A 27,224-nucleotide genomic window follows, 5' to 3' on the forward strand; every position below is an offset into this window, starting at 1 on the left:
TTTATATACAGTCGTATGCCATGTCGATGGATGTATAAAGAAGAGTTATACCGCAAAGTTATTGTCCGTGGGGACTTCCGGCAACAATCTTGATTGTGATTGGCCAGAAGACTCGAAAAAACATCAGCAAAGATGTTTTATTGAGAAGATGATCACTACGTGACAGAAGTTTTCAAACCGTTTATGGTCTCCGGTACTTTCAGTCCTACGCCTACTATATTACTACTATATTTCAAGGACGCTACGTCATCAAGTGGCGCAGCAGTACTGTTCCTATAGCTATATGCCATACATTTTTGCACACATTCACAGTAAATATGTGTTCAGTATGATAGCTGTCTAACAGAAGTTAAATCCATTTCTCGCTTATTCTGGCAATGTACTTAACCCCAAATAAAAGAACCCAATAAAAAGAGTTGTTAAATAATAGTGAATTCACGTTGTAATAACAATAACTCATCTCTCTCTCGTTTTATTTTTGAGCTTTGACAAAAGCCACTGTGTCAATGTTGTCCTACTTGGGTTGCCGTCCAGTTTTCCAATATGACGGACCATCTCGCACATGCGCACTGCAGATCGGGCAGAGCTGCAGATCGGGTAGTGACGTAGTGACATGAATTGTCACTACCCGATCCGTCCCCCTGCCCGATTGGTACTGCGCATGTGCGAGATGGTCCGCCATATTGGAGAACTTACGACGGCAAACCAGGAAGAACACTTGACACATTGGCTTTTGGCAAAGCTGAAAAATAAAACGAGAGAGATGAGTTATTTTTATACAACATGCATTGCTTTTTGACAAAGGAACCGGAAGTGCTAACATTTTTAACTTGCTTCCGGGTTTTTGGACACTGCGGTTCTCTATTGTCACTGTGGCCGTTTCTCAATCGCGAGTACACATACATCCATGGGTACAATTTCAGATACAAATGAACACATAGAAATATGACCCCCGGTTTGATGATTGACAGGTCACAGAACAATGGGGGCTATCTACCCTTACCCACAATTTAAAGTATTTCACACAGACTATCTCCTCTTTGCTCTTCTGTCTGTGTGGAGCAGAAAGTTCAGCTGTCAGAACAAAGTGAAAAACAAACAATGGCATAAAATATTATTAATATGTCGTAATACATCTATTTATTTTCTTCTCAAAGTGTACCAGAATGGGTAGTTTATATGTTAGTATTTCAAAAAATCTCCTGGGGGAGAATCTCCCCAGATCCCCTTCTGGGGTTAGGTTTTCAGCACGTGTGCCTTTTTATGTTGTTCAGCTTTGATTCCATCATCTCATTAAACCTTATTTAAAAGCATTATTTTGTTCTGTTAACGGATATAAGGGATATATGCACTGTACTTCACTTTAATTAATATTGTATGCTGCAAAGCGTATATATTACTGCAGGATTTTTTGTTGAATAGATTTGAGTGGTTCAAAATTTCGTGGGTCCCGAGTTGAGAACCACTGGTTTAGAGCCTCTAACTGATGAATGAAACAACTAAATGTTAAATCACAACTGACTATACAGTATGAAGACATCATTTCATTCATTATGTTATACTTAATCTTCATAATTTATCACATTAATGAGACATTCAATTAATAAATGTAGATTTTATCTGTATTTATATACATCTAAGCTTTTGGGTATTTTATACATTTTGGAGTTAATGTATAAGATGATATGAATTCACTTATCAGAGGGATTAACCCACTGTGACGTTTGATGTATGACGTCGTTGGCAGATTTATGTGCAAACAAATCTAATCTAAATTAAATGACACGTTACAATCAAATATTCAATTTATTTAAGAAAAAGAAATAAATCCCTCAAGGGAATCACGGTTTATATCTTTTATACATACAAATCTTATGTAGAACTACAGCAAAGTTTTGTGTAAAAAATACAAAGCTACATTTTTATAATGCACTATACAATTACACAGCTTCCAACAATCCAAGCTGTGATAGCCAGAGACAATGACGCGGCTGATATTTTAAACAAAAAGTCCTTCAACTGGAAAACCCAGTCCCAATTTCCCTTCCACACCAAATGCCCATAAGCAAGGTTAAATCCTTAACAGTTCCTCAAGTTCTGGTCTACATCTGATGCTGATCTCCTTAAATGGGGAAACATTAAACAGAACATCCCTATGTCTTATGGCCTACGCATGAACAAGTCTCCTGTGACGTTTTAAGCCATGCAAGCTTGAAAAGCCCTTGTTACATACTGCACATACATATGGTCTTTCTCCAGTATGGGTTCGCATGTGTAAGGTCAGAAAACAGGATTGGACAAAACCTTTTTCACACACGTTGCACTTAAATGGCCGTTCCCCAGTATGGTATCTCCTGTGTATCTTTAATTCTGCAGCAGATCTGAAAGACTTGTCACAGTCGTCGCACTTGAAAGGCCTTTCCCCTGTATGAATCAAAGTATGCCTCACCAAGGCATCCTTGCCGAAGAATCCCTTTCCACAGTGCTCACATGGGAAACGCAACCCTTTGTGATGGAAGTTGTCATGCTTCAGGAGGCATCTTCTGGACGTGAAGGTCTTCCCGCACTGAGCGCAGGTGAAGATTGGCATTGGTTTTTCCGTCACAGGTTCTCCAGAGTGATGCACACGCTCCACGTGCCTCGTCAATGTCACACCGTGCCTGAATTTCTTGCCACATTCCCAGCAGAGGAATGGATACGCTTTAGTGTGCTTTTTCTGGTGCTCCACAAGGTCAGAATACGATCTGAATCTTTTGGTGCAATGAGGACACTGAAATGGTTGGTAACCAGTGTGTTTCCACTCGTGTCTGATGAAACGCTTTAGACTAGCAAATGTTGTCTGACAGTGGGTGCAGGTAAAAGGCTCGATGGGATTATGGACGTCGATATAGTGCTTATGCAGGGCCTTGAACACAGGGAAATTCTCCTCACACTGGTTACACTGAAATGGAGTGTGGGATTCTTTGTGCATTGCCAATGCCTCAGGGTCCCGTACCAGTTTCATGCACACCTCGCAGTAGAGCGGGTTGTGAGTTTGTTTGTGGGAATCCAATGTGGACTTGTACTTGAAGGCCTTGTCACATTCATCACACCTGAAACAATGCTTAACATCCTCAGGCTGCTCAGGATCCACCTGCTGCTCATTGTAGCAAATGTTTCTTAAATGGAACCTAAATGTTTGTTTGCACTTAAACTCCACACTGCAGTGAGGACAGTAGAACGGACCTTCCAGCACGCTTTTGTTTACATCTGGGCTTTTCTGTTCCACTTGTCCTGTGTTGTCTGACGACAGCTCTTGGTTGGCTGCCTCACGAGGAAGCCCACTGGACGATTGTTCACCCTCGTCTGCTGCAGTCTCTTGTTCCTTTGCTTTTGTCTGATTTGGACATTTATGCTGCTGCAAGTAACGCAAGCTCTTATAAAACCTTTTACACACAGGACAAGAAAAAGGCAGCTCATCTGAGTGTCGATTCATGTGACGCTCTAAGAACTTGGCACGAGTCACCACCTTGCCGCACACTTTGCACGTCCTCTCATCCAGGTCATTGCTTTTGGTTGCAAACCTTTTAGGGCTGCTGTTAATCGCATTGCTGCTCTGTGTCTTTCCGGATTTCCTCCACTGGGACAGGTACCTTTTCATCTTGAGTCCACGGTTCTTTCGCACCGGTCTCTCCAACAAAACGTCAAATTCCGGATCAAGTTTGCCCCTCATTTTGCTTTGCACCTGAAAGTCTTTATCTTCAGGACATTTCTTTTTCCTCCCACGTCTATTTGGCTTCTTCTCCACGCTGTTGAGCACCGTCACCTGACCATCCTCCCCTATCATGAGTGTTCCAGACGGTTCTTCTGCCATTTCACTCTCACTGGCCTCCGTGCCATCCAAACGATCTGTAACCACCACAGAGTCCATTTCTGCCTTCACCTCGCTGCCGAGACCAAACCACTGTGTTTGCACACACTCAGAGTTCACAGTTCCCTCCATGCTCTCAGATTCAACCTCCATCTCTTGGCTCACTGTATACATGAGCCCGCTCTCAACATCTGTTTCCGTTTGCTCGTTGACAATCACAACTCGTTCCACAGGAGGCAGACACAGGGCTGACAAGATGCCGCTGTCAACTATGCAAGACTCTGAAAAGAAGAGATATCATTAATCATTAAAATGCCAATCAAACCAGACCGGGATTGAGTATCAATAATATTCTGTGAATAGGCTAGTTGAAATTGTGAGAAGCTCACCAATGTCCTCCAACTGTCCAAGGTCTTTCTGAGTGTCCAGCAAGCTTTTGAGCTCCTGAGGTTGAGCGAAAGTATCCATGCATTCATTCAGAACAGAAGAGGCATCGCTGAGCAGAGACGCAATCTGACAAAGCCAACATGAAAAAGAATGTAAGGTAACAGTCCTGAAATGTCTTGTTAGGTCAAATTTAGTTGAAAGCAACAGAAATATCATGACCCGTTTAAGTTATTTACAATGCCCCGTTATGAGTAAGTAAGCAAAAACCAAAACCAACATTTTGGTAGTTACGAAGCACAAAAACGAACAAAGTCCTCTGTGAAGCATAATGTCTAGAGGGTAGGCATGTAACGCACAGAGTTTACCACGCACAGCATATTTCCACCTAGTTTTTAATTGACGTCTACCTGTTGGAGAGTTTGGGTGGGAAGGAGCTTTTCAAGTCGGGACAGAAAGAGCCACATCAGGGTCTGGATTGCTTTGTCGTATGTTGGGCCAAAGTCTCCCGGGAAAACATCCTGGAAGAGAAAGACATACTTGTCACCACAATGAGAAGAACTGATCCACATTAAGCAAGCTTGGGACACAGCTATTTCTCAAAGGAGTTTGCATATTCTATAACTGATTTAAGTTTTAAAATATTCTAAAAATACATTTACAAAAAAATCCCAGGTACTTACCTGGAAGAAGTTTCTCCTATCCTCCGGATTTCTCACCAGGTTTTGGACAAGGCCCATGAAATGCGAGTCAGATATGTCTGCATTATCAGTCTGCAAGAAAGATTGGTAATTAATGATAGAACACCACACTCAAGACAAGCACCTCATTGCTACAGATCATTATCCTCAATGCAAATGATATAAAGGAAAGTAAAACCTCAACACACAAAACATATATTTGGATAGTTGATGTTGGCTAAAGGTTTAGCTCACCTCCACATTCCACAGAGTTCTGAGGCTCTGCATCCGGTCAAGATGAGGCTGAATGATCTGGGGGTCCGCAGTCTCCTCAGAGCGGCACAGCTCCAGAATCAGCTACAATCAGAGGTAAGCGACAATAATGAAAAATTACTAGAGGAAAAGATGGCAGTCAAGAGCTGCTTTCTCTGTTTATTTATTTATGTCACACTGAATGAAAAATTTGACATGCACCAGTGTTTCCCCTACCATTGTCTTGGAGGGGAGCTGCGCCCCGCCAACGGAGCCCTGCGCCCCGCCAACGGAGCCCTGCGCCCCCCCTGAAATTCAAGGTGTTTAAAAAATAAAATAATCTTTTTTCTTTTTTTTTTAAAATATATATACAGTGGGGAAAAAAAGTATTTAGTCAGGCACCAATTGTGCAAGTTCTCCCACTTAAAAAGATGAGAGGCCTGTAATTTTCATCCTTGGTATACCTCAACTATGAGACAAAATGAGAAGAAAAACAAATCCAGAAAATCACATTCCGATTTTTAAAGAATTTATTTGCAAATTATGGTGGAAAATAAGTATTTGGTTACCTACAAACAAACAAGATTTCTGGCTCTCACAGACCTGTAACTTCTTCTTTAAGAGCCTCCTCTGTCCTCCACTCGTTAACTGTATTAATGGCACCTGTTTGATCTCGTTATCAGTATAAAAGACACCTGTCCACAACCTCAAACAGTCACACTCCAAACTCCACTATGGCCAAGACCAAAGAGCTGTCAAAGGACACCAGAAACAAAATTGTAGACCTGCACCAGGCTGGGAAGACTGAATCTGCAATAGGTAAGCAGCTTGGTGTGAAGAAATCAACTGTGGGAGCAATTATTAGAAAATGGAAGACATACAAGACCACTGATAATCTCCCTCGATCTGGGGCTCCATGCAAGATCTCACCCTGTGGGGTCAAAATGATCACAAGAATGGTGAGCAAAAATCCCAGAACCACACTGGGGGACCTAGTCAAAGACCTGCAGAGAGCTGGGACCAAAGTAACAAAGGCTACCATCAGTAACACACTACGCCGCCAGGGACTCAAATCCTGCAGTGCCTGACGTGTCCCCCTGCTTAAGCCAGTACATGTCCAGGCCCGTCTGAAGTTTGCTAGAGAGCATTTAGATGATCCAGAAGAGGATTGGGAGAATGTCATATGGTCAGATGAAATCAAAATATAACTTTTTGGTAAAAACTCAACTAGACGTGTTTGGAGGAGAAAGAATGCTGAGTTGCATCCAAAGAACACCATACCTACTGTGAAACATGGGGGTGGAAACATCATGCTTTGGGGCTGTTTTTCTGCAAAGGAACCAGGACGACTGATCCGTGTAAAGGAAAGAATTAATGGGGCCATGTATCGTGAGATTTTGAGTGACAACCTCCTTCCATCAGCAAGGGCATTGAAGATGAAACGTGGCTGGGTCTTTCAGCATGACAATGATCCCAAACACACCGCCCGGGCAACGAAGGAGTGGCTTCGTAAGAAGCATTTCAAGGTCCTGGAGTGGCCTAGCCAGTCTCCAGATCTCAACCCCATAGAAAATCTTTGGAGGGAGTTGAAAGTCCGTGTTGCCTAGCGACAGCCACAAAACATCACTGCTCTTGAGGAGATCTGCATGGAGGAATGGGCCAAAATACCAGCAACAGTGTGTGAAAACTTTGTGAAGACTTAGAGAAAACGTTTGACCTCTGTCATTGCCAACAAAGGGTATATAACCAGGGGTGCGCATAAGTGCTACGCAGGTACGCATGCGCGGCAACAATCTGAAATGCGTACCGTCACTTGTGTCACAAAGCGCATTCGCGTACCGATGTATATGTGAAGCTTTTCCAGAAGGCGGTTAGATCATCGGACGACGGAGTTGGTCTCCGTGTGCACAGACAGGGCTGCTGTTAACGTCGGCCTGTACAGCAGCACTGCGCTAAAACAGCTGATCACAACGTTCACACGCTCTGTGGTCACGAAGCTCTGCACTCTACTACTACCCCCCCCCCGTTGACATTCGCGATACAGGGGGCTTCATCATACTCCACTAGCACCCCCACCCGCTGATATTCGCGATACAGAGGGCTTCATGGGAACTTTGAGGGCAGCCGGAAGTTGGAGTACCAAACACTGACTCCAGGTACTCATCTGAGTACCTCACTGAGAAAGTTGTGTGCACCCCTGTATATAACAAAGTATTGAGATGAACTCTTGTTATTGACCAAATACTCATTTTCCACCATAATTTGCAAATAAAGTCTTTAAATATCAGACAGGGATTTTCTGGATTTTTTTCTTCTCATTTTGTCTCTCATAGTTGAGGTATACCTAGGATGAAAATTACAGGCCTCATCTTTTTAAGTGGGAGAACTTGCACAATTGGTGGCTGAATAAATACTTTTTTGCCCCACTGTATATATAGCACCAAATTGCAACTAATCTATATCTACATTCACTTTTCACATATGCTCTTTTGTGAAATAAACTAAAAACGCTTTCATTTTAAGCTGTGAGTTTAGTGTTTTTGACCCTAAGAAACACTGATGCATTAAATCAATAACAATAGTCCACAGCTCCTCTCTGCTCCAGAGGATTTACAAAATATATATCCCAATGCCACCGCCCCGCCCCTGCTCAGGCAGCACCCCCCCAAAGCAGTAAATCTAGGGGAAACACTGTGCACCATTTAGTTACTGCATATAAAAGTTCTGGTGCTGTGTCTTCAGTCAAAGTAAAGCCAAGTCTATCTGTTGACAAGTTCAGCTAAACTCTGTCACAATCACACAGGCAAGACTACTAGTGGTCCATGCAGTGAAGGAGTGATACAGTCAAGGGCTGCTCAATTAATTTTATTTGAATCGCGAATTACGATTATGGCTTGAAACGATTACGAAAACAACGTAATCGAAATAAAACGATTATTTTCTTATTATTATAAAACTTTTTTTTTGGGGGGTTTTCAGTTGAATTATACTTAAAGTTCAGGGTAATCAACTGTCAAATCTTTTTCTCTCCAATAAATGGATATTTTCAAAGTCAATGAATAATCGCTAGGGGTGCACCGAATGGGAAATTCTTGGCCGAAACAGATACCGTAAATAGGAAACAGTTGGCCGAAAACCGAATGCCGAAAGGCCGAAAATGATTAATAGAAATATATATATATAATGTATACATTTTTTACCAATGTTGTTCAGCTACCTGATTATGGAAAAATACATGATTATGGCAAAACTTAACTTAAATAATAATCACTATTAAACAGGGTTCTTACACCTTTTCCAAAGTCAAATTCAAGCACTTTTCAAGCATTTTCAAGGTGCATTTTCAAGCTTTTCAAGCAGCGTACAGCTGTTGTAAATTACATATTTATATGCACATACTTATACTCAAATGATTATTTCCCTACCTCACATTAAATCAGATGTTCTTTATGCTATAAACAACCAAATGTGTGTTTCGCAATAGCATTCTACATAAGGATGAAAAATTAAAGATAAGAAAACAAAGTTTAATATTGTAAAATGAGTGACCCATATCATATATATTAGACTGGGCATCCCATATAACCTGGCTGAGCCAATATAAAACAATCAGCCAACTAACTTTTCAATAAATTCTTTATTAACATTTTTAACATTTTTGAGGTCCTTTTAGGGTGGCAGTAAACATACGGCTCTTCAAGGTTAGGACAAAACCATTGAAACACAAAGCTGATGTTAAAAAGAGCGTGTGCAGAGATCCTCTTTCTGTGTAAGAGTTTTGGTTTTTACAATATTGATTTATCGTAAGATAGTGATAAAAACCACTTTTTAAATCAGATCAGACCACTGGTCTGCAGAACACACAAGTCCCTGAATGCATCCTCAAACAACACGCAGGAGCAATCACAGGATTAAACTATTTCCATGAAAGGAAACGGAAGTGGGAGACACAAACCGCATTTTTTAACTTTTTTTCTTTATACCAAACAGCATAGAAATCTATTGAGGTAAACAAACCGACATCTTACACAGCCAAGGTAACAATTAGTTCCCTGCCTTCCTGACTACTGCGACACTACGAGGCCTACAGAGCCTGACTGTGGCCGAGCTGGGGGGGGCGACTGATGGAAGGTCCTTTGGGTCAGTAGGGTGTGTGTGTGTGTGTGTGTGTGTGTGTGTGTGTGTGTGTGTGTGTGTGTGTGTGTTAGCTGCGAGCTGCAGCAGAGGCAACAAGGCTTATACACTGAATCATCGAGGCTAAATAGCATGCAGCCTATTAGGGAGTGTCTCTCAGTTCTTTGAGTTTATCAGTTAGCCGTCTCTCCAAAGTCTCCAGATGTCTTTCCTTTTCCTTAGCAGCTCTTCGAAGGCCATTGGACTTGGAGATGAAGCTTAGTTCTCCTTGTGACTCAGCTTTTTCTGCGTTATTATCAGCAGACTTCATGAGGACCCTTATGTCTTCTTCCATTCTCTTCTTTTTGGCTTTCATCTGTGTTATCTCCTCCATCATTCCTTTCCTCTTCTGTGTCTTCTTCTCATCTTGCTTTAGACGTCTTTGGTCATCAAGATATATGTGATATTTCTGCCTGGCAGATGCTGCACAGAGGAGTAGCTCTTTTGTGTAGGCTATGTTGAGCAGCCCTCCAAGACTGTGCACATGGTCATTAATGACCCGCTGAGCAATCAATGAATGCTCTTTGAGGTTCTCCACCATAACTTCCTTGTTCATTGAAAACCCTCTCTCAACGGATGCTTGACCATGTGAAAGGACCAGGATGAGTTTTACTACCTCCCATAGATGACGACACTCTGCTTTTTTGGATAAATGCTCCTGGTAGAATTCATCCAATCTTCCACTTTGTGGGTTGAAGTCCCTGAAGGAATCTGACGCTGACATCAGGCTGTGGTCATAGAAGTGACCAAACTCCCTAATGATCTCATCGCAACATTTTTCTTCAATGCGGCCAGTTTCCACAAGGATCCGCAGAACAGTAGTGCATTTTCGTGTGCTTACTTCTTTGCTCTTGAGGAGCACCCTTGGATCCAAAACAGACAAGTTTCTTACAAGGGGATATTTGAGTGGAGCCTTTTCAAAAAGCTTGGAGACCATCTTCAGCAAAAACAGCTTGCAATTCTGTCTGAACTCCAGCCTCAACCTCTCAGCACCTGAGTTCTTCTTCATGTGTTCCTCCAGACCTCGCTCTGTGACAAATCCCACTCTCAGTTTGGTGACATCCATGTGGTTGACTGGGTCAGTTAAGTCAACTTGCAGAAGCTTGACCGTGGTAGTTGCATTCTTCATGACACTGGGCTTGATAAACTTCTCCATTAGACTCCTCAGTATATTAGAGAGATCCTCACTCATAAATGGCAGCATCGGTTTATCAGTCTGGTATAACTTCAAAAAAGGTGTGACTTCCCTTGCCACCATTAAAAAGAAGTTGAGCTTTGCTTCGAAGAGGTCACCTTGAACAATCATCTGAGCAGTCTTAAAAGACTTAGTAGATGGTTCTGTTACAGTTTTCATTTTGGCAGCATCGATGTATATTTTTAGAGAAGGCAAAATCTGTAAGGCACGCTCAGCTACCTCCACATTTTCAAGCCATCGATGATGACAGAAGTCAAGAGGGAAGGATGAGGTACCAGTTACTTCTGTATAGTCCTACCTACGAGCTGGAACATCCTTGAAAAGCCATTTAAGGGCTGACAGAGCATTTCCCAGCTCCCAGTTTGTGGATGCACACCCTGCTCTAAAGGAGTTGTGTATTATATGCAAACCACAGCTTCCTACATTTAGCAATTTCTTGCCAGTTTGTCCTTCAATGTTTTGCTGGGCTATGGAGAAGAGTTTCCAGTTCACATTTGGACCGTCCATTGACAGCTGAATCAGGTTTTGGAAGCCTATATCCAAACACACTGTCTCAACCTTCTCATAGATTTGTGCTGCAGTGTGATCAGGGTATATGCAGAAACCCTGAGGTCAAATTGAATACCTTTTAAGATCTTTTTTAAGACCCTTTCCATACATTTTAAGACCTCATCGCAACTTTGAGTTCTAACCGGTTACACACTTTACCTCACATTGACTATATTGATTGTAAGATAGCACAACTAAACAGAGTGCAGACAGACTACTGAAGCCTCCTCTCCACATGAACTTCAACCTCTCTGAGAAGGTCAGGTTTAAATGCAGTATGCTGCTTTGTTGCTTCTGTACTCTGTGCTCTTTCATTCCAGTAAAACTCCTCAGAAACCAGTATTTGACCAATAAACAAAACAATTGACAAAACTTTGAACTATGAAATATATTAAACTTTGGTGAGCTTCAGCGGGGTAATGGCATATAGGAGCTCCCTCACAAATACCCAGGGGTTAAATTGGGCTGGGGTTGTCCGGGGCTAAGCCCTGGCACATAGGACGATGCTCTGACGTAATCACCCTCACACATTTGTCATATGTTTACAAAAAACGATATATATCAGCGTTTCCCCTACCATTGTCTTGGCGGGGCGCTGCGCCCTGCCAACGGAGCCCCGTGCCCTGCATGAAATTCAAGGTGTTCTTTTTTATTTAAATTTTATTTTTTTATTATTTAAAAAAAAAAAAAAAAAAAAAAAATATATATATATATATATATATATATATATATACACATATAGCACCAAATTGTAACTGAAGTAATCTATCTACGGTCACTTTTCACATTGAACATGAGCTCTTTTATTAAATAAACTAAACGCCTATGTTATTTATCCAATGTGCATGTTTCAGTGTCCACAGCCTTGCGTATTCACATTCTCCCTCCGCTCTGTTTATCAACAGACGCGAATGCACACACTCACAATCAGAGACAAGAGCGGAGGAAAGGAGGAGAACAACAGCTCTGCTGTCTGCCCGTTTGTGTGTGTCCCCAGTTTCAAATTCGTTTATTATTATTTTTTAACCGCAAGCTCTTATCGTCACGGGAGAAGGACACACACAGCCTGCCCAGGTGGACGCGCGTGAACGCGACAACGAACGTAGCGTGCGCATACTAAAAATAGCTCACAGATGGTGAGCAGCTACCGCGGTTTTGAACTACTACAGTATTGAATTTGACAGAAAACAAAAATCAAACGCCAGCAGAAGAATAGTCTAATGAGTTGGGTGAAAAAAAAGACAGGAGATGTGAGTTGGTTTATTCAGTAAATTAGCTCAGGATAATTGGATGTTCTGTCACTTGTTGATGTGAGGCTAATGCAGGATTTGCTAGCTTGATGCTACCGGCATTTAGCGGCAGTGACTCAACAAATTGCCACTTAAAATGTATTGTCAGCAATGTATGACAAGCAGACTGCTTGTTTAATGTTAGACTCAAACCAATAGCTCAATATGATCATAACACGATTGCTTTCATATCAGAGATCAGATGAGGTGGAGCTGCCTTCAGCAATAGAGGATGAGGCAGAGAGAAGCAGCAGCAGCACAGGGTTGCAGCAGGTATGTTATATGCTGTAGTCAGGTGATTTAAATGTATCAATGAAAGGAAGAAGTGTAGGCTACATGATAAGAAGGGAATACAGTTTGAATTAAAGTAATAAAGTACAGTGTAACACTGTACTGTATTACTTTTTTATGTACAAATACTTTGTTACTGTACGATATCAATAACAATAATCCACAGCTCCTCTCTCTGCTCCAGAGGATAAAAAAAATCTGGGTGCCCCGAACTTTTTTTTCGGGGCACCCGATCAGCACCCTGCCAAGGCAGTAAACCTAGGGGAAACACTGTATATGTTAAGACTTTTCTCGTTCTTAATATAGACTATATTAGGGTCGATATGTGTTGACTTTACTTTAAAATAGCAGATCTCTGTGACCGGATATAGTTTGGCTTAGACCCCGGCCCCACGAGGACGCATACGGTAAAACGCATACGCAAACGCAAAAAAGTCTTCCGTTCACACGCATTCGATTCATTAATGTGTCCGTTCACACTAGACCGCTGGAAATGCTGGCAACGCTGTAGTACATATGCCAGGCCTGTAAGTGGCGCTGCTGCCGCCACAAAATACACCAAAAGCAGCGAAGAAGACCCCGGGGTATGGTTGCCATGGTTGCCCTTCTGTTTATTCTCCGCGGTGGACGGCATGTTCTCCTGCTGTATATCTCTCAGGTAGTCCACCAGCAGATGAAAAACACCCACCTTTCCGCCTCTTCCAAGGGACGAGGGAACCGTGCGGCAGAGTTTCCGTTAAAAAAAATGTTCCGCTGCTCAACATGTCCGTTAAAGTTTAAATCTTCCGTACAAAATTTGAAAAGTACCGATCAGAGGTCTTCTTTGTTATTTATTGAGCTTTAAAACCAATTGATAACGACTCTTCTCTGTATAATAATATTTAATAAACAGTGCCTGCCTCTCTTTTCCTCCCCCTCTTCTGACAGCCCAGCAGCAGCAGGAGACGTGGGGAGAGGGAGGCGGGCTATTTCATCGTTATCATATAGGGCTTACACACGGAACCGTTGGACCCCCAGAGCGTTGCGTATGTCGGTCTACCCACACCCAGACAAATATGTGGAGTATGATCAACGTAACCCTGTTCTCTGACATTCGGTGATATTTTTTCGGTAGCCGAAAGCCGAAAGGGCCTTTTTAACCATTTTCGGCCAATAATTTTCAGTTGCCAAATATTCGCTGCATCCCTAATAAATCGCAATTACAATTATTGACCCAAATAATCGAGATTATGATTTTTGCCATAATCGAGCAGCCCTAGTACAGTCCCAACATGGAGACAAAATACAGCTAATATTAAAAGGGGGATGGTCAGTGTATGTTTTGGTCATTGGATTTTCTTTTCACAAATGGATATTCAAAAACAAAAACGACTGGATATTTGATTTGTTTTAAAATTGAAAAACCAAAATTGAAATACAAGGCGTTTTTCTTTATCATGGTCAAAAAGGGATTTACTAAACTTAAAAAACGGGATGATTTTCATTTTCTACTTCTCAAAACAAAAAATAAACTCACTCAAACAGAAACAAAAAAACTACAGTTATTCATATTCTGCTACCGGAAGTTACCTTACAAAATAAGAGCGCAGATGAGCACGGTCAATCCATGTAATCCATTTGTTTTCATAACAAAAACAGCCAAGACACATATTGAGCCCAGAAAATGAATGTTATTAAGGGCTGTAAATATAATAGGCCTAGGTCTAAAATGGACAACATTGTTAGGAGACTTAAACTACACAACGATTCTGCACTGCGGTCAGCTCAGCCGTCTGGGTGACCAGATGTCCCGCTTTGTGCGGTAGGCCTATTGCACAGCATTTTCAGGACTTTTGGTGCGTCCCTCAAATTGAAACGATGTCCCAAATATTTCATTTTGATTGGCTAAAACGCTTTTCTAAAATCTGATTTATGACATGAATCAGATGCAGAGAAAGGCCGGCTCGGTTCGCTGACGGCCGGCACCGCCCTTTATTATTATATGTTTTAAACGGCATTATGTAAGTTGCGCTGACAGGCGACAGAGGTCCACAGTGTACGCCACCACCTCCCCTGACAGTTCACGAGCTTCCATAGTGTCTCTCCACCCCCCGTTGACAGTTCACGCGTCGACATTGCATTTACATGTCCCACACAAACATACTCTAGAGCAGAAGTGGCTTGATTTTGTTCTCAGCAGGGAACTTTGACAGAGGATTTCTCAAAAAGTACAGAGTAAAATTACTTCAATGTATTGTTAGTAGTAGGCTATCTAATACAAAGTCAAACAGTATCAATTTCATTAAGAACTAATGGTAAAATTGTCTTTTTACCACTCAAAGATACTTTTTGAGTGATCTTCTGTCAAAGTCCCCTACATAGTACATAATGCATGTTTATCTGCTATCTTTGATGAGTGATTAAAAAGACAATTTTACCAGTAGTAATGAAATTGATACTGTTTGACTTTGTATTAGTTAGCCCAGGGGTTCCCAAACTTTGCCATGCCAAGGACCCCCATATAGCATTATCCTCTGGCGGGGACCCCCCTGTTGCAATTTAAAAAAAAAGTATGTGTACAAGTGCCTCGCGATGGAGCATGCAGTGTGTGCCACTACATTTGGGGCCTTCCGCCTGATCAAAGCTGTCACTCCGCTTTTTTTGCCTGTCATAGCCCCACTGCCCCATCTGAACACACACCCACACAACGAGACCAGTCAAGTCCATTTGAGATGATGTACTCATCAAAAACTTGGAAAATGTCTCTTCATGTGGTCCTACCTTCCAGTGCTTTGTAAAATAATATGTCCCAAACAAAGTTGTCTTCTGAAATAAATCTGATGTATGCAAGCAATTCTGCGACATTTGCTACATCCGTGCTCTCATCCAGCTGCAGAGCGAAACATTCACTAGCTCTCACTTGCTCCAAAAGCTGAGCAGATACTCAGTTTCACTATCAGTAGCGGCAGCTCGATTCTGATTGGCTTGAAGGGCGGGCGTGTGATTCAAAAACAAAAAATATTAAAAGATTGGCATCAAAGGGCACAGATTGATAGTTATGCAGTTATTAATATCTAAAAAAAAGAAAAAATCCTGTTTCCCTCAAACTTTGCGTGACCCCCCTGGCGGCCCCCCGGGGGGTCGGGGCCCCCACTTCGAAAAACACTGAGTTAACCAACTACTAACAATTTTACTGTGTACTTTTTGAGAAATAATCTGTCAAAGTCCCCTGCTGAGAACAAAATCAAGCCACTTCTGCTAAGTTTGATGAGGGAAGTATTTTTTGTTGCCATTAGTTCTTCGTGAGATTGATCCTGTTGGACTCAGTACTACTGAAACTACCTCCACAAGTACTATGAAGTACTTACTGTGTACTTTTCCAGTAATCCTTTAAAAAACCTTTCTTCCTGAGACTGATATTGTTGGACAGAGTATTTTAAGAGGATGGTAGACATGATATCAGCACTACTTCAAGTCAGTACTCCGGCAGCAGCATTTTTACACAATCGCAATATTTGTCAGAAAAATGGCAATTAGATTTTTTCCCAAAATCATGCAGCCCTAGTCTATCCTTCAGCAAAGTGACACACTCTGTCACATGGTTGCCCTCTTATGATGCTGCTGTCTTTTAATATATAACTATTCCTCTGCCGCTAATTCGTTCCTCGCTGATTCTTCAGCCTCATCAGCCTCATCCTTCCATCAGTCCCAGACAATATCATATGGAGTCAGACACTTCCAGTGTCTGACTCCATATGATATCTGATGCTGTAAGGGTGATGCCCCATGATCACAAAATGATCCCTCTAGTACAGGGGTCGGCAACAGGCGGACCGCGGTCCGGATCCGGACCCAGACCTATACAGAACTATAATCAATACATTAATAGGGGATTTCAATTTTGACGGCGCGATTCTATTTTAACCGCCACCGACAGGGGGCGAAAGAGACGAGTGAGCGATACAGGGAGAGAAACACAGAAGAAGAGATGAGAGCGCGGCAGAGAGAAGCGGAGAGGAAAGTGCGTGAAGAGAATAATTAGCGATACATGGAGAGAAGCGGAGAGGAGAGTGAACAGGCGTGTTAGCGGCAGACAGGGAGAGACACATAATTACACATGGCGCTCTCCAAGAAGAGGAAAGTGGACGGTGAGAACAGAGCTTTTAACCCTGAGTGGACTCATTCATGTTAATCCTGCCCACTGGGAGCACAGAGCCAGTGTGTCTCATTTGTTCAGAGGCCGTGGCGCTCATTAAAAGTGCCAAAACGCCACTATGAGACAAAACACAAAGTGTTTGACCAAACATTCCCTCTCAAGTCAGAACTGAGGTCACAAAAAATAAGCAGTCTCAGCCCAATATGATCAGTCCACCAGGATCAAAATTAAAACTAAATATCGTTCCAGCGCAGGCTAAACGAGGCTAACCAATGAGCACCTGCATGTGTGTATGAGAATGGCCCTGAAACCATTTCAGCCCAAATTCAAACTCCTGGCAGGACAAGCTCAAGCTCAATTCTCGCACTGAGTTAAAAGAAAAAAGTGAGTGAGGGACTGCAATATTAGAGGGAAAGAAAGAGAAACTTTAAAACTGTTCAATTGTTATGATGTTTAAAGACTGATATTGTTCTATAATCGGCTGAAACTGTTAAGTCATGATGTGAAACGGTTAACAAAGAAAAAGGGAAACTCAAGCTGCTGCTACACTTTATTTTATTTATCTAAAATTAAGCACTTTTAAGATGCACATATTTTCAAAAGCTATTTTATTTATTTTATTTTTAAATGCAGCCCGAGAGGAACATTACAAATATCCACAGTATTTACTGTATAGTTCAATGTTAATTGACAATGTTTTTGAATTGTACTTTCTTTATTTGATTTAGTTTAGTTGTTGATTACATGCAGATGTTGATAAAGCTACAGGCTACTTCAATATATATCACACTAATTCATAAAGCAAGTTAGACATTTTGAAGTTCCGTACCTTTGCATGGGGACATTTTCTTTAACTGGACCTCGTTGAATTTGTTGAATTTTTGGTCCCCCTGCTCTAGAGTCTGAGTGCCAAGGACCTCATATTGTGTCTGTCATTAATGTTACATCACCCATTATAACAGTTTTCTTTCCTTTTTTCTCTTCTCTTAACTGAATAGTCCTGTCTTTAAGTATAATACAATGTAACGTCCTTTTCATGCACCATTTTAAAGCTTCCTAACAGGAATTTTTACTGTATGTTTTTGGAGAAATTACACAATCAATGGCCCAGAATTGTACTTTATAAACTATGAATCTTGTGGTGCTTGAAAAAATACACACTGGCTAAGCCGGCCTTTTTTTGCAATATTTATTAAAATCTGACTAGTTATTGAAACAAACCACTATGCGGGTTATACAAGCAACCATAAAAACACCCTTTATCTAGAGAGTCATTGAAGCCAGCGTTTCCGCCAGGGGGGCGTCTTGCCGTCATTTGACGCTGTTATTCAGCTCGGGACGCCCTGAACGCGAGCCGAGGCCGTCCAAAAATATTAATAATTCGAGAGAAGATCGAGAGTTTTTATCACTCCAAATGACGAAAAGGAAAAAAGGACAAGGACATCCCTCTGTTTGAGGGGCAAAGGAGTCTTCTGGTGGGATTCTTTTCGGAGTATTGAAGATAGGTTCCCCGACATCGAAGGTACCTGCTACAGGACAACACGGAACGTGCGCGATTTGGACGCGATAAGCGGGGGGGTTTTATTGGAGCACGCACGTGAGCTGCGAGCGCCGGAGCCTCGCAGCGGCGATACTGAGGCTCCGTGGTAAACTTTGGTAACATGAAGAGCCGTTTGGGAGCCGAAACAGCCGGCGCTTTAAGAGAGCCGAGCCAAATGATCCGGCTCACTAACGTAAAAACACAGTATCTATAAAGGGACGGCTCAAGTCAAAATTCAAAACAACCCCCCCACCCCCCCCCACCCGCTCTCGGGGTGGACGCCCTCTCAGCCCTGGTCTGGCGGAAATACTGATTGAAGCCCATGAAGAATTTATCCTTCCACAAATCTTTTTATCTGCTGTAATAATAATAAAGTTGCCACGTGTTTTCAAATTCAAGTTAGGCACTATCTGTGCAGAACATTACAAATATTCTTCATTTGCAGTATTTTATTTTAAAAGTGTTCAGAAAGACTGCATCAATGATATAGTATATATCTATATAATATCAATATGTTGTTAAAAATGTTTGTCTACTGTAAGTTGGTCGAACGAATGCCTCCTCATCCGGAAGCTGACCGAGCAGACCAGAGCAGCAGTCGAGAGGAGCCGAGCGCATCCGCGAAGCACACAAAATGGCGAAGTCAGAGTTCCCATTGGCCGGCAAATCTAAATCTCTTCGGTCACAATAATTTCCCTTTAGCACAATACCGCTTCAGTTGCGCCACTTATGTGACAGACAAGAAGAGTATGTGACAGACAAGAATAGTCAATTCTAATGTCTAACACTCAATGTGGAGAAAGAGATGTCCTGTATGGGTTGATTGTGCGTTGATCTGTTGGTAATGCCTCGGGGTTCCGGTGGGCATGTAAACAAATCCATAACTCTGCGCTATACTTTGTGGCCTCACCCAGTTGCATAGCGACACTTATTGTTTAGGTGTCTTTTAATAAGCAGGTAGTCCTATCATTAGCTAGAACTAGCTAGATCTGATCAATATGGACATAAACGCGAGTGAAGTCTAAACTGACGGGAGAGAGATCAGCTGCTGCTGACGAGTCGACACGCAGCACTGCATGAGCACATGCAGCGGTGAGCGGACAAAACACACACTTCAGGTTAGAATATCACACGTAGCTATTTTAATTACCTCTCAAACTACCTAAACTAGTTATAGATATGTTTAGTTTTACCGTCGTGTCCCTCATTACTGGATCCGCGAGCTGCTGGCATAATAGATTGCCCGATCGGGCAACCAGCAGGTGAGGCTTCATTGCCCGAGCTAAATACGAGATGGCCCCGGGCCATCGGGCAGCCCTTAATGTCGAGCACTGGCTGATATCATGTCTACCATATCCTCATAAAATACTCTGTCCAACAATATCTCATGTCTCATGAAGAAAGGCGTTTAAACGCTGATTCAAAATAGCAGAGAAACATGCATTCTTGTTCTCAGGAGGGGACATTGAAAGATTATTCAAAAAGTACTTTATAGTACTTGTGGGAGTAGTTTCACTACTAGCCTACTAGTTTTTTTGTTTTTGTTTTCTAGTGATTTTATTTTTTGTTTTGAGAAGTAGAAAATGAAAATAATCCCTTTTTGACCATGATAAAGAAAAACGCCTTGTATTTCAATTTTAAAACAGATTTCAAATATCCAGTCGTTTTTGAATACCCATTTGTGAAAAGAAAATCCAATGACCAAAACATACACTGACCGGGGATGAAATGGTTTTTTTAAAAGTTGTAATATTATTAGAAAAGTTCAAAAGAAAGAAGAAGAGATTTTATTTTCTCAACAAATCTAAAAGTTTGATCAATTAAAAAACTCCTTGGTTCCATGTAATCCAGCACATTGAAATAGCAACATCCAAGAAAGCATATACAGAACACTGCAACTGTTCTGTCTGCAGGATGCAGACATACAGGTATCAAAGCCTGATGCAAGGACACATATCCAACATTTGGCCTGTTCAAATAAAGTTTTTTTTCCCTCTACACTCTCGGCATCAAGACACATTCCATGCCACTATGAAGAATGAGTCTGATAAGCACATTAAGTGTCCAACTGAAGAATATTAAAGAACATGTAAATGCCTCACATACATAGATAAGGTTTATTGAAAATAAATACATCAGTCTATGGGCTGCTCAATTAAATCGTATTTTAAATTGCAATTACGATTTTGGCTTTGCAACGATTATGAAAACAACATAATCGAAATAAAACGATTATTTATTTTATATGATTTTTTAATGGGTTTTTCAGTTGAATTATACTTAAAGTTCAGGGTAATAAACTGTTAAAAACATACTGTTCACATTTTTCTTTTCAATAATTGTATGTTTTCAAAGTAAATGGATAATCGTTTTTAATAATCGTGATATCAATTATTGACCCGAATAATCAAGATTATGATCTTTGCCATAATCGAGCAGCCCTACTATGCATACCCACAAAAATCATCCTATTAGGTTCATTTTCAAAACAATAACTCATCCTCACCCGTGCTCTGAGACCCAAAATGAGCTCTGCGCGCTGCCTCGTGCTGAGAAGTTGAGGGACTATCTCCGTAACCATGAAAACAAACTCCTCCAGCAGCCCATAATCCGACACAATTTTCTGCTCCACCGTCAGCCAGATGGCCGCAGAGACCAGCCGGATGGGGGGGATGAGGAGGCGCAGAGTGGAGAGAGGAAGAGAGGGACCTGCACACAGTGACGTACAATTAAGACATTTTTTAGAAGATGCCACTCTCACATTAGATCAAGACTCATTTAGTAGGTTGAGAAAAAACTGTCTTATAGAAGACAATATGGCACACCATGCCATTTCTGGACAGAGATGTTACTGAATATGCTTTTGATGCAATTATTCAATGCCAACAGCATCACAAACTAAGTTCTATTCGTCTCCATTGTTGTGGTAATGGATATCTTCAACCTAGACAATAGACCAAACTATCGACATGGAAATAAAGTAAGTCGGGAAATGGGGAAATAATGTCATCACTTTCCCATTAATGCAGTTATTAAGTTGGAAGGAAACACAAGACGCAGAAGAGGGGGAGACATGAAATAAATCCACAACTCAAACTGCAAAAGGATTATTAAGCATGAAGCAGAATCCAGTAAGAGATTTGCAATATATATTGCGGTAACCATTAACATTTGTGAAGCAAGTGTCCAGCATCTTAGTCAGAGGAAGAAGAAGAACATAAGTAAAAGTATTTTGTTACAAGTAAAAGTCCTGCAATCAAAATTAATACTCAACTAACAGTAGAAAAGTATTAGCATCAAAATATACTTTAAGTAGTAAAAGTAGTCATTGTGCAGATTGGTCCAATTCAGAATAATATATATGATATGTTTTATAATGATTGATCATGAAAGTGTTCTCAAAGCTGGAAAAGGTGCAGCTAGTTTGAATGACTTTGTATACGGCAGGGTAGCTTATGAATTTACTAAATACTAAATACCTTGATACCATACGAAAACACAGATAGGCATAGCCTGTCAGTTATTCCGATCTCTGCGATGTGTTCTAATCTAGTTAATCATGGTAATATATAGCGCTCGGATTGCCAGAATAGGTCAATGCTTGATTTAAAACGGTTTAGTTTTTCAGGCAATTCCTGTATCTGGGAGATTGTTCCAGTTCCGTGTGACACGCTGCCTAAATACGTTCCATCGTAGCTCTGTTGTGATTCTGTGTTTGAAGATGTTCAGTTCATGTCCCCTCGTTCGCTTTCTGTATTGCATTGAGAAGAATATTTATGGGTCCACTCTATAAAATCCTTTCATTATCTTAAATACTTGAATCAAATCTCCTCTCCTTCTTCTGTACTCAAGTTTTAATATTCTGATCCTGATATGGCAAGTCTCTTAAATCATCTAAAGTCTGATTTAAGAGTTGATTCTATTTCACATCATTCGTCCAAATCTGCAAAGTAACTAAAATAATTCGATAAATGGAGTGAATTCAAATTAAACGATGAACCTACGGATTCTAGTGGGGTAGAAGTGCAAAGTAACAAAACATAGAAATACTCAAGTAAAGTAACAGTCCCTCAAATTGTACTTAAGTAGAGTACTTAAGTAAATCTACTTAGTTACTATACGACACTGATCTTGGTTTATTATTGGAGCCAACTAAGATGATAAGATGAGATAAGATGTATGTTTCATCCCTGGTCTTGTGTACAGATGTGTAGTATCAGGTAATTTGAGTCAAGTAGGGAGTCTGGTCTCCTTCGGGAACTTCACAAAATACTCAACGAAAGGGTAGGCCAGGCTCCGAGAAGCGGCTACGTATTTTTTATTTCGTGACTTAACATAACACTGAATGGAACTATATACAACAATACATGCATAAACATCTGTTTAGTGGTTGACGCAGTTTGTTTGATTCAGCACACACTAAAGTATCTGAGTGGGAGTTGTCTGAAGCTAGTTCAGTTAGCGTTAGCTCAGCTAGCAAAGAGACATTAGCACCAAAGCTGCCGCTTCACATTCATGTATGAATTAACCTAGCTACCGCTTTCCTCGACAGGATGAGCACAGGTAGACCACCGCCAGTCTAAAGTAAATTTAAATGCATTATGTAGTAAGCTGTGTACAAAAACCGTACATTCCTCACAAAGTAAGCAATGTCATTCCCGCGCTCGGGCTGCGTTGCGGCCTAGCCAAACAAATGAGAAATTAGTGAGTGTGTGTGAGTAAGTGCGTGTGTCCTCACCAGAAACACCTCCGTCCATCCTGTGTGACTGCTCTCACATTACACTCAAACTTAATAATGTCTGTCGGTCCACCGAAGCTCCAAGTGTTAACGTGTGTTGTGTTCACGAGACCGATGCTACAGGCGATCTTTGTGCGTCAACGGTTGCACTGCGGTCCGTCCGAAACAACAATCCGACGAGTAACGCCAACTTGTTATAAGTTCCGCTCATTCCTTTTTGGTACCAATCTCTGTCATCACTTCTACAGCGCTGAAAAAAATTAAAACCCCCCCACTACAAAATCATCATCTTCTTTAATTGTATTATTATACTGTTAATATGTATATATTTGCTTTTAATGTTTAATTAATTTGTCTTTGTATTGTATTCTTTTTTAAATAAATGATGTTATTCTTGTACAATGACAGCTGTTCACATTATTTCCCCCAACTTCCCAAAAAGATCTGTCTTCTATCCATCTATCCATCTATCCATCTATCTATCTATCTATCTATCTTTTTGGAATTAAGTTTGACTTATTCTATAAAATAGTAATTTAGAGAATGTATTTGTAAGAAATGACAACTGGATAAAATAACACTGTTACCAGCCTAGAGGTTCATAAACTGAGGCAGTGATCGATCCATTTAAAAGTAGCATATTCCTTGGTGAAGAGGACTGAATAAATGCTCCAATAAACATATAGGATTTGCTTACAAATTCTTACTAGGTAGATTGTATATGCTAATTGATTGGTAACACATTGTGTCTGTCTCACAGAGGAAGTAAAGGAGGTTTCCTTTAACATTTTATATAGAGTATATTCTGCAAAAAAAGACACTGTAAACATTTTTTTTTTATTAAATGTATTGTTCTGTGACCTAGCAGAAACAAACACGACCAGAGGCTTATATGCCAGTGCAGCGACCCATTTCTGTTATAACCAACATACACAGAAGGTTGGTGACTCAGGTTAAAAACAGAAAATCCAAAAGCATCTGTTTAAATGTATCAAATGTAACAGTTATTCCACGTACTCTACGGTTTATCACAAACAATCAGAGTGACAATATATTGAACACACTTAAACTGGCTTTATTAAATGTCAGGTCTTTAGCAGGTAAATCATTTTTAATCAAGGATTTTATCACTGAGCACAACCTGGATTTTATGTTTTTAACTGAAAGTTGGTTAGACCAAAATAACAGCACAGCTCTTATAGAATCACCCCCTTCCAACTTTAGTTTTATGAGTCAGGCAAGACTGCATAAGAAAGGGGGTGGAGTTGCTATTTTGTTTAATGATTTATTTCAATGAAAGCAGACTATGTATGGAAACTTTGCTTCTTTTGAATATGCGGCCTTTCAGCTGAAATGCTCCTCCCAACGTTTTTTTCCTAAATATCTACAGACCACCCAATTACTGTGCAAGCCTTTTTGATGACTTTACTGAACTGCTGTCTATAGTGTGTATTGACTTTGACCGCCTAGTCATCGTTGGTGATTTTAACATCCATGTTGACAACCCCCAGGAAAGAGGGGCTAAAGAACTGTTTTGTGTTCTTGATAACTATTGCCTGAGTCAGCATGTGACGGGTCCGACAGACAATAAGGGGCACACTCTGGACTTAATTGTATCAAAGGGTCTGAACATCTCTAAGGTTGTGGTGACTGATGTTGCGCTCTCCGACCATTCCTGTGTTTTCTTTGAGAGCTCTATTTCCGTCCAAACAATTGTTAAGAAAGAGTGTTAACCGCTAGACGTCACTTTACTGAAAATGCACAGGAAATGTTTTCTCAGATTTTTCTCTCTCAATTGCCCATGCTAACATCTCAGTAAATGAGCTAGTAGATCATTTTAAATTCTAAAATAACAAATGTCATGGATACCATTGCTCCCATAAAAAAAGGAAGTATCTGGCAAGAAAATATCTCCATGGAGAAAAGCCATGGCTGTGAGAACAGCAAAAACTGAGTGCAGAAAAGCTGAACGCAGGTGGAGAAAAACAAATCTCCAAGTTCACTTGGAAATATATAAAGAGAGACTCAGCGTCTATAATCAGGAATTAAAAAAGGCACGACAATCGTTCTTCTCTGACATCATTACCAAAAATAAAAACAACTCACGTGCCTTGTTTGCTACCGTTGGCAGACTAACTAACCCCCCAGTGTCAGTAGCATCTGAATTTATATCCACCAGGGCCTGCAATGATTTTGCCTCCTTCTTCACTGACAAAATTCAGAAAATCAGACAAGCAGTCAGTGCCTCTGCACCAGGTACAGCAAATGTGTTGTCCCTGTGTCCACCTAAAGTCAATTCAGGCACCATGACACAATTCCGTCTGATAAATGCTAAAGACCTGGAAAACATTATTCAATATCTGAAATCGACCTCCCGCTGTCTTGATATTATTCCGACAGGATTTTTCAATAATTATTTTCATCGCATGGCCTCAGATCTACTTCATATAGTAAACAAGTCTCTTCACTCAGGTGTATTTCCACAGGCCCTGAAAACTGCAGTCATTAAACCGCTACTAAAAAAGCATAATCTAGACACATCCGTAATGAAAAAAAGTTGTTTTCCAACAGTTGAGTAATTTCATGCTTTTAAATGATGGTTTCTATGTGTTCCAGTCAGGCTTTCAACCTAACCACAGCACTGAGACTGCACTTGTAAAGGTCTTAAATTACATCCATTTAAACACGGACAGTGGCAGAACTTCAGTGTTCGTATTATTAGATCTCAGCGCTGTGTTTGATACTGTTGACCACAACATATTGTTAGACCGACTAGAAAACTGGGTGGGAGTTTCAGAAACAGTTTAAAATTGGTTTAGTTCATACTTAAAGGACAGAAAAAACGTTGTCTCAATAGGCATATACAAATCAGCCTTGACAAATATGTCATGCGGGATTCCTCAAGGCTCCATCTTAGGACCTCTGCTTTGTAATATCTATATGCTACCACTGGCTCAAATTATGAAAAACAACGATCTAAGCTATCATATCTATGCAGATGACACCCAGATTTATTTTAAAATTACACCAGGAGAATGTTCTCCGATTAGAACACTGAGCAAGTGCATTGAGCACATCAATGACTGGATGACTCAGAACTTTCTCCAATTGAACAAACAGAAAACTGAGATGATTGTTTTTGGAGCAAAGGAGGAACGATTAAAAGTAATCACAGAGCTTCAGTCGGCAGACTTCAAAACAACGAATAAAGCTAGAAATCTGGGTGTAGTGATGGACTCAGACCTGAATCTTAACAGTCACATTACAACAGTCATTAGGTCTGCTTACTATCACCTGAAGAACATATCTAGGATTAAAAAACTAATGTCACAACAGGATTTAGAAAAACTTGTCCATGCTTTTATCTTCAGTAGACTCGACTACAGCAATAGTGTCTTCACAGGTCTCACAAAAAATTCCATCAGAAAACTGCAGCTGATCCAGAACGCTACTTCACATGTCCTCACAAACACTAAAAGAGTGGATCACATCAGTCCGGTTCTGAAATCTCTACACTGGCTTCCAGTCGGCCAAAGAATTGATTTTAAAGTACTATTGCTAGTTTTTAAATCATTACATTACATTACATTACATCCAAAGCGACTTACAATAAGTGCATTCGACCAGGAAGATATAACCTTGAAGAAAACAGAATCATATAAGTACATCAGGTTTCATAGAGCCAAACATTTCAATTGCTACTCAACTGGCTTTAGATAAGCCAGCCCTTTATTAGTATATAAGTGCTTTGTTAGTAATTCTATCGCTCAAAGTGGAGTCGAAAGAGATGAGTTTTCAGTCTGCGCCGGAAGATGTGCAAGCTATCTGCTCTCCTGATTTCAATGGGGAGCTCATTCTACCATTTGGAGCCAGGATAGCAAACCCACAAGTTTTTGCTGATGGGAACTTGGGTCCCCCTCGCAGTGCGGGTGCAGCGAGCTGTTTGGCCGATGCAAAGCGGAGTGCACGTGCTGGGGTGTACGGTTTAACCATGTCCTGGATGTAGGAAGGGCCAGATCCATTCGCAGCATGGTACGCAAGTACCATTGTCTTGAAGTGAATTCTAGCAGTTACTGGAAGCCAGTGAAGGGAGCGGAGGAGCGGCATGGTGTGGGAGAATTTAGGAAGGTTGAAGACCAGACGAGACG

At 40.9% G+C, this 27,224-nt stretch overlaps 1 protein-coding gene across 4 annotated transcripts in view; it reads right to left on the reverse strand.

The window, feature by feature from the left end:
• Window positions 1-1,787: 1,787 nt before the first annotated feature.
• Window positions 1,788-27,224, reverse strand: part of LOC307021955 (uncharacterized protein) — a 31,882-nt gene continuing 6,445 nt past the window's right edge. For 3 of the 4 annotated variants that reach the window (XM_079654506.1, XM_079654505.1, XM_079654504.1), the window contains 6 exons: window positions 20,845-21,047; window positions 5,170-5,271; window positions 4,918-5,007; window positions 4,645-4,755; window positions 4,240-4,363; window positions 1,788-4,131 (listed from right to left, as the gene is read on the reverse strand). In XM_079654506.1, coding sequence (XP_079510632.1) covers window positions 2,168-4,131; window positions 4,240-4,363; window positions 4,645-4,755; window positions 4,918-5,007; window positions 5,170-5,271; window positions 20,845-21,047 — 2,594 coding nt within the window. In that variant the 3' untranslated portion in view covers window positions 1,788-2,167. Of the gene's footprint in view, window positions 4,132-4,239; window positions 4,364-4,644; window positions 4,756-4,917; window positions 5,008-5,169; window positions 5,272-20,844; window positions 21,048-23,076; window positions 23,260-27,224 lie in introns of those variants that run through there. The other variant, XM_079654507.1, reaches the window with a different exon arrangement.

The sequence above is a fragment of the Notothenia rossii genome, assembly GCF_949606895.1.
Source record: "Notothenia rossii genome assembly, chromosome: 10".
NCBI classification, from domain to species: Eukaryota; Metazoa; Chordata; class Actinopteri; order Perciformes; family Nototheniidae; genus Notothenia; species Notothenia rossii.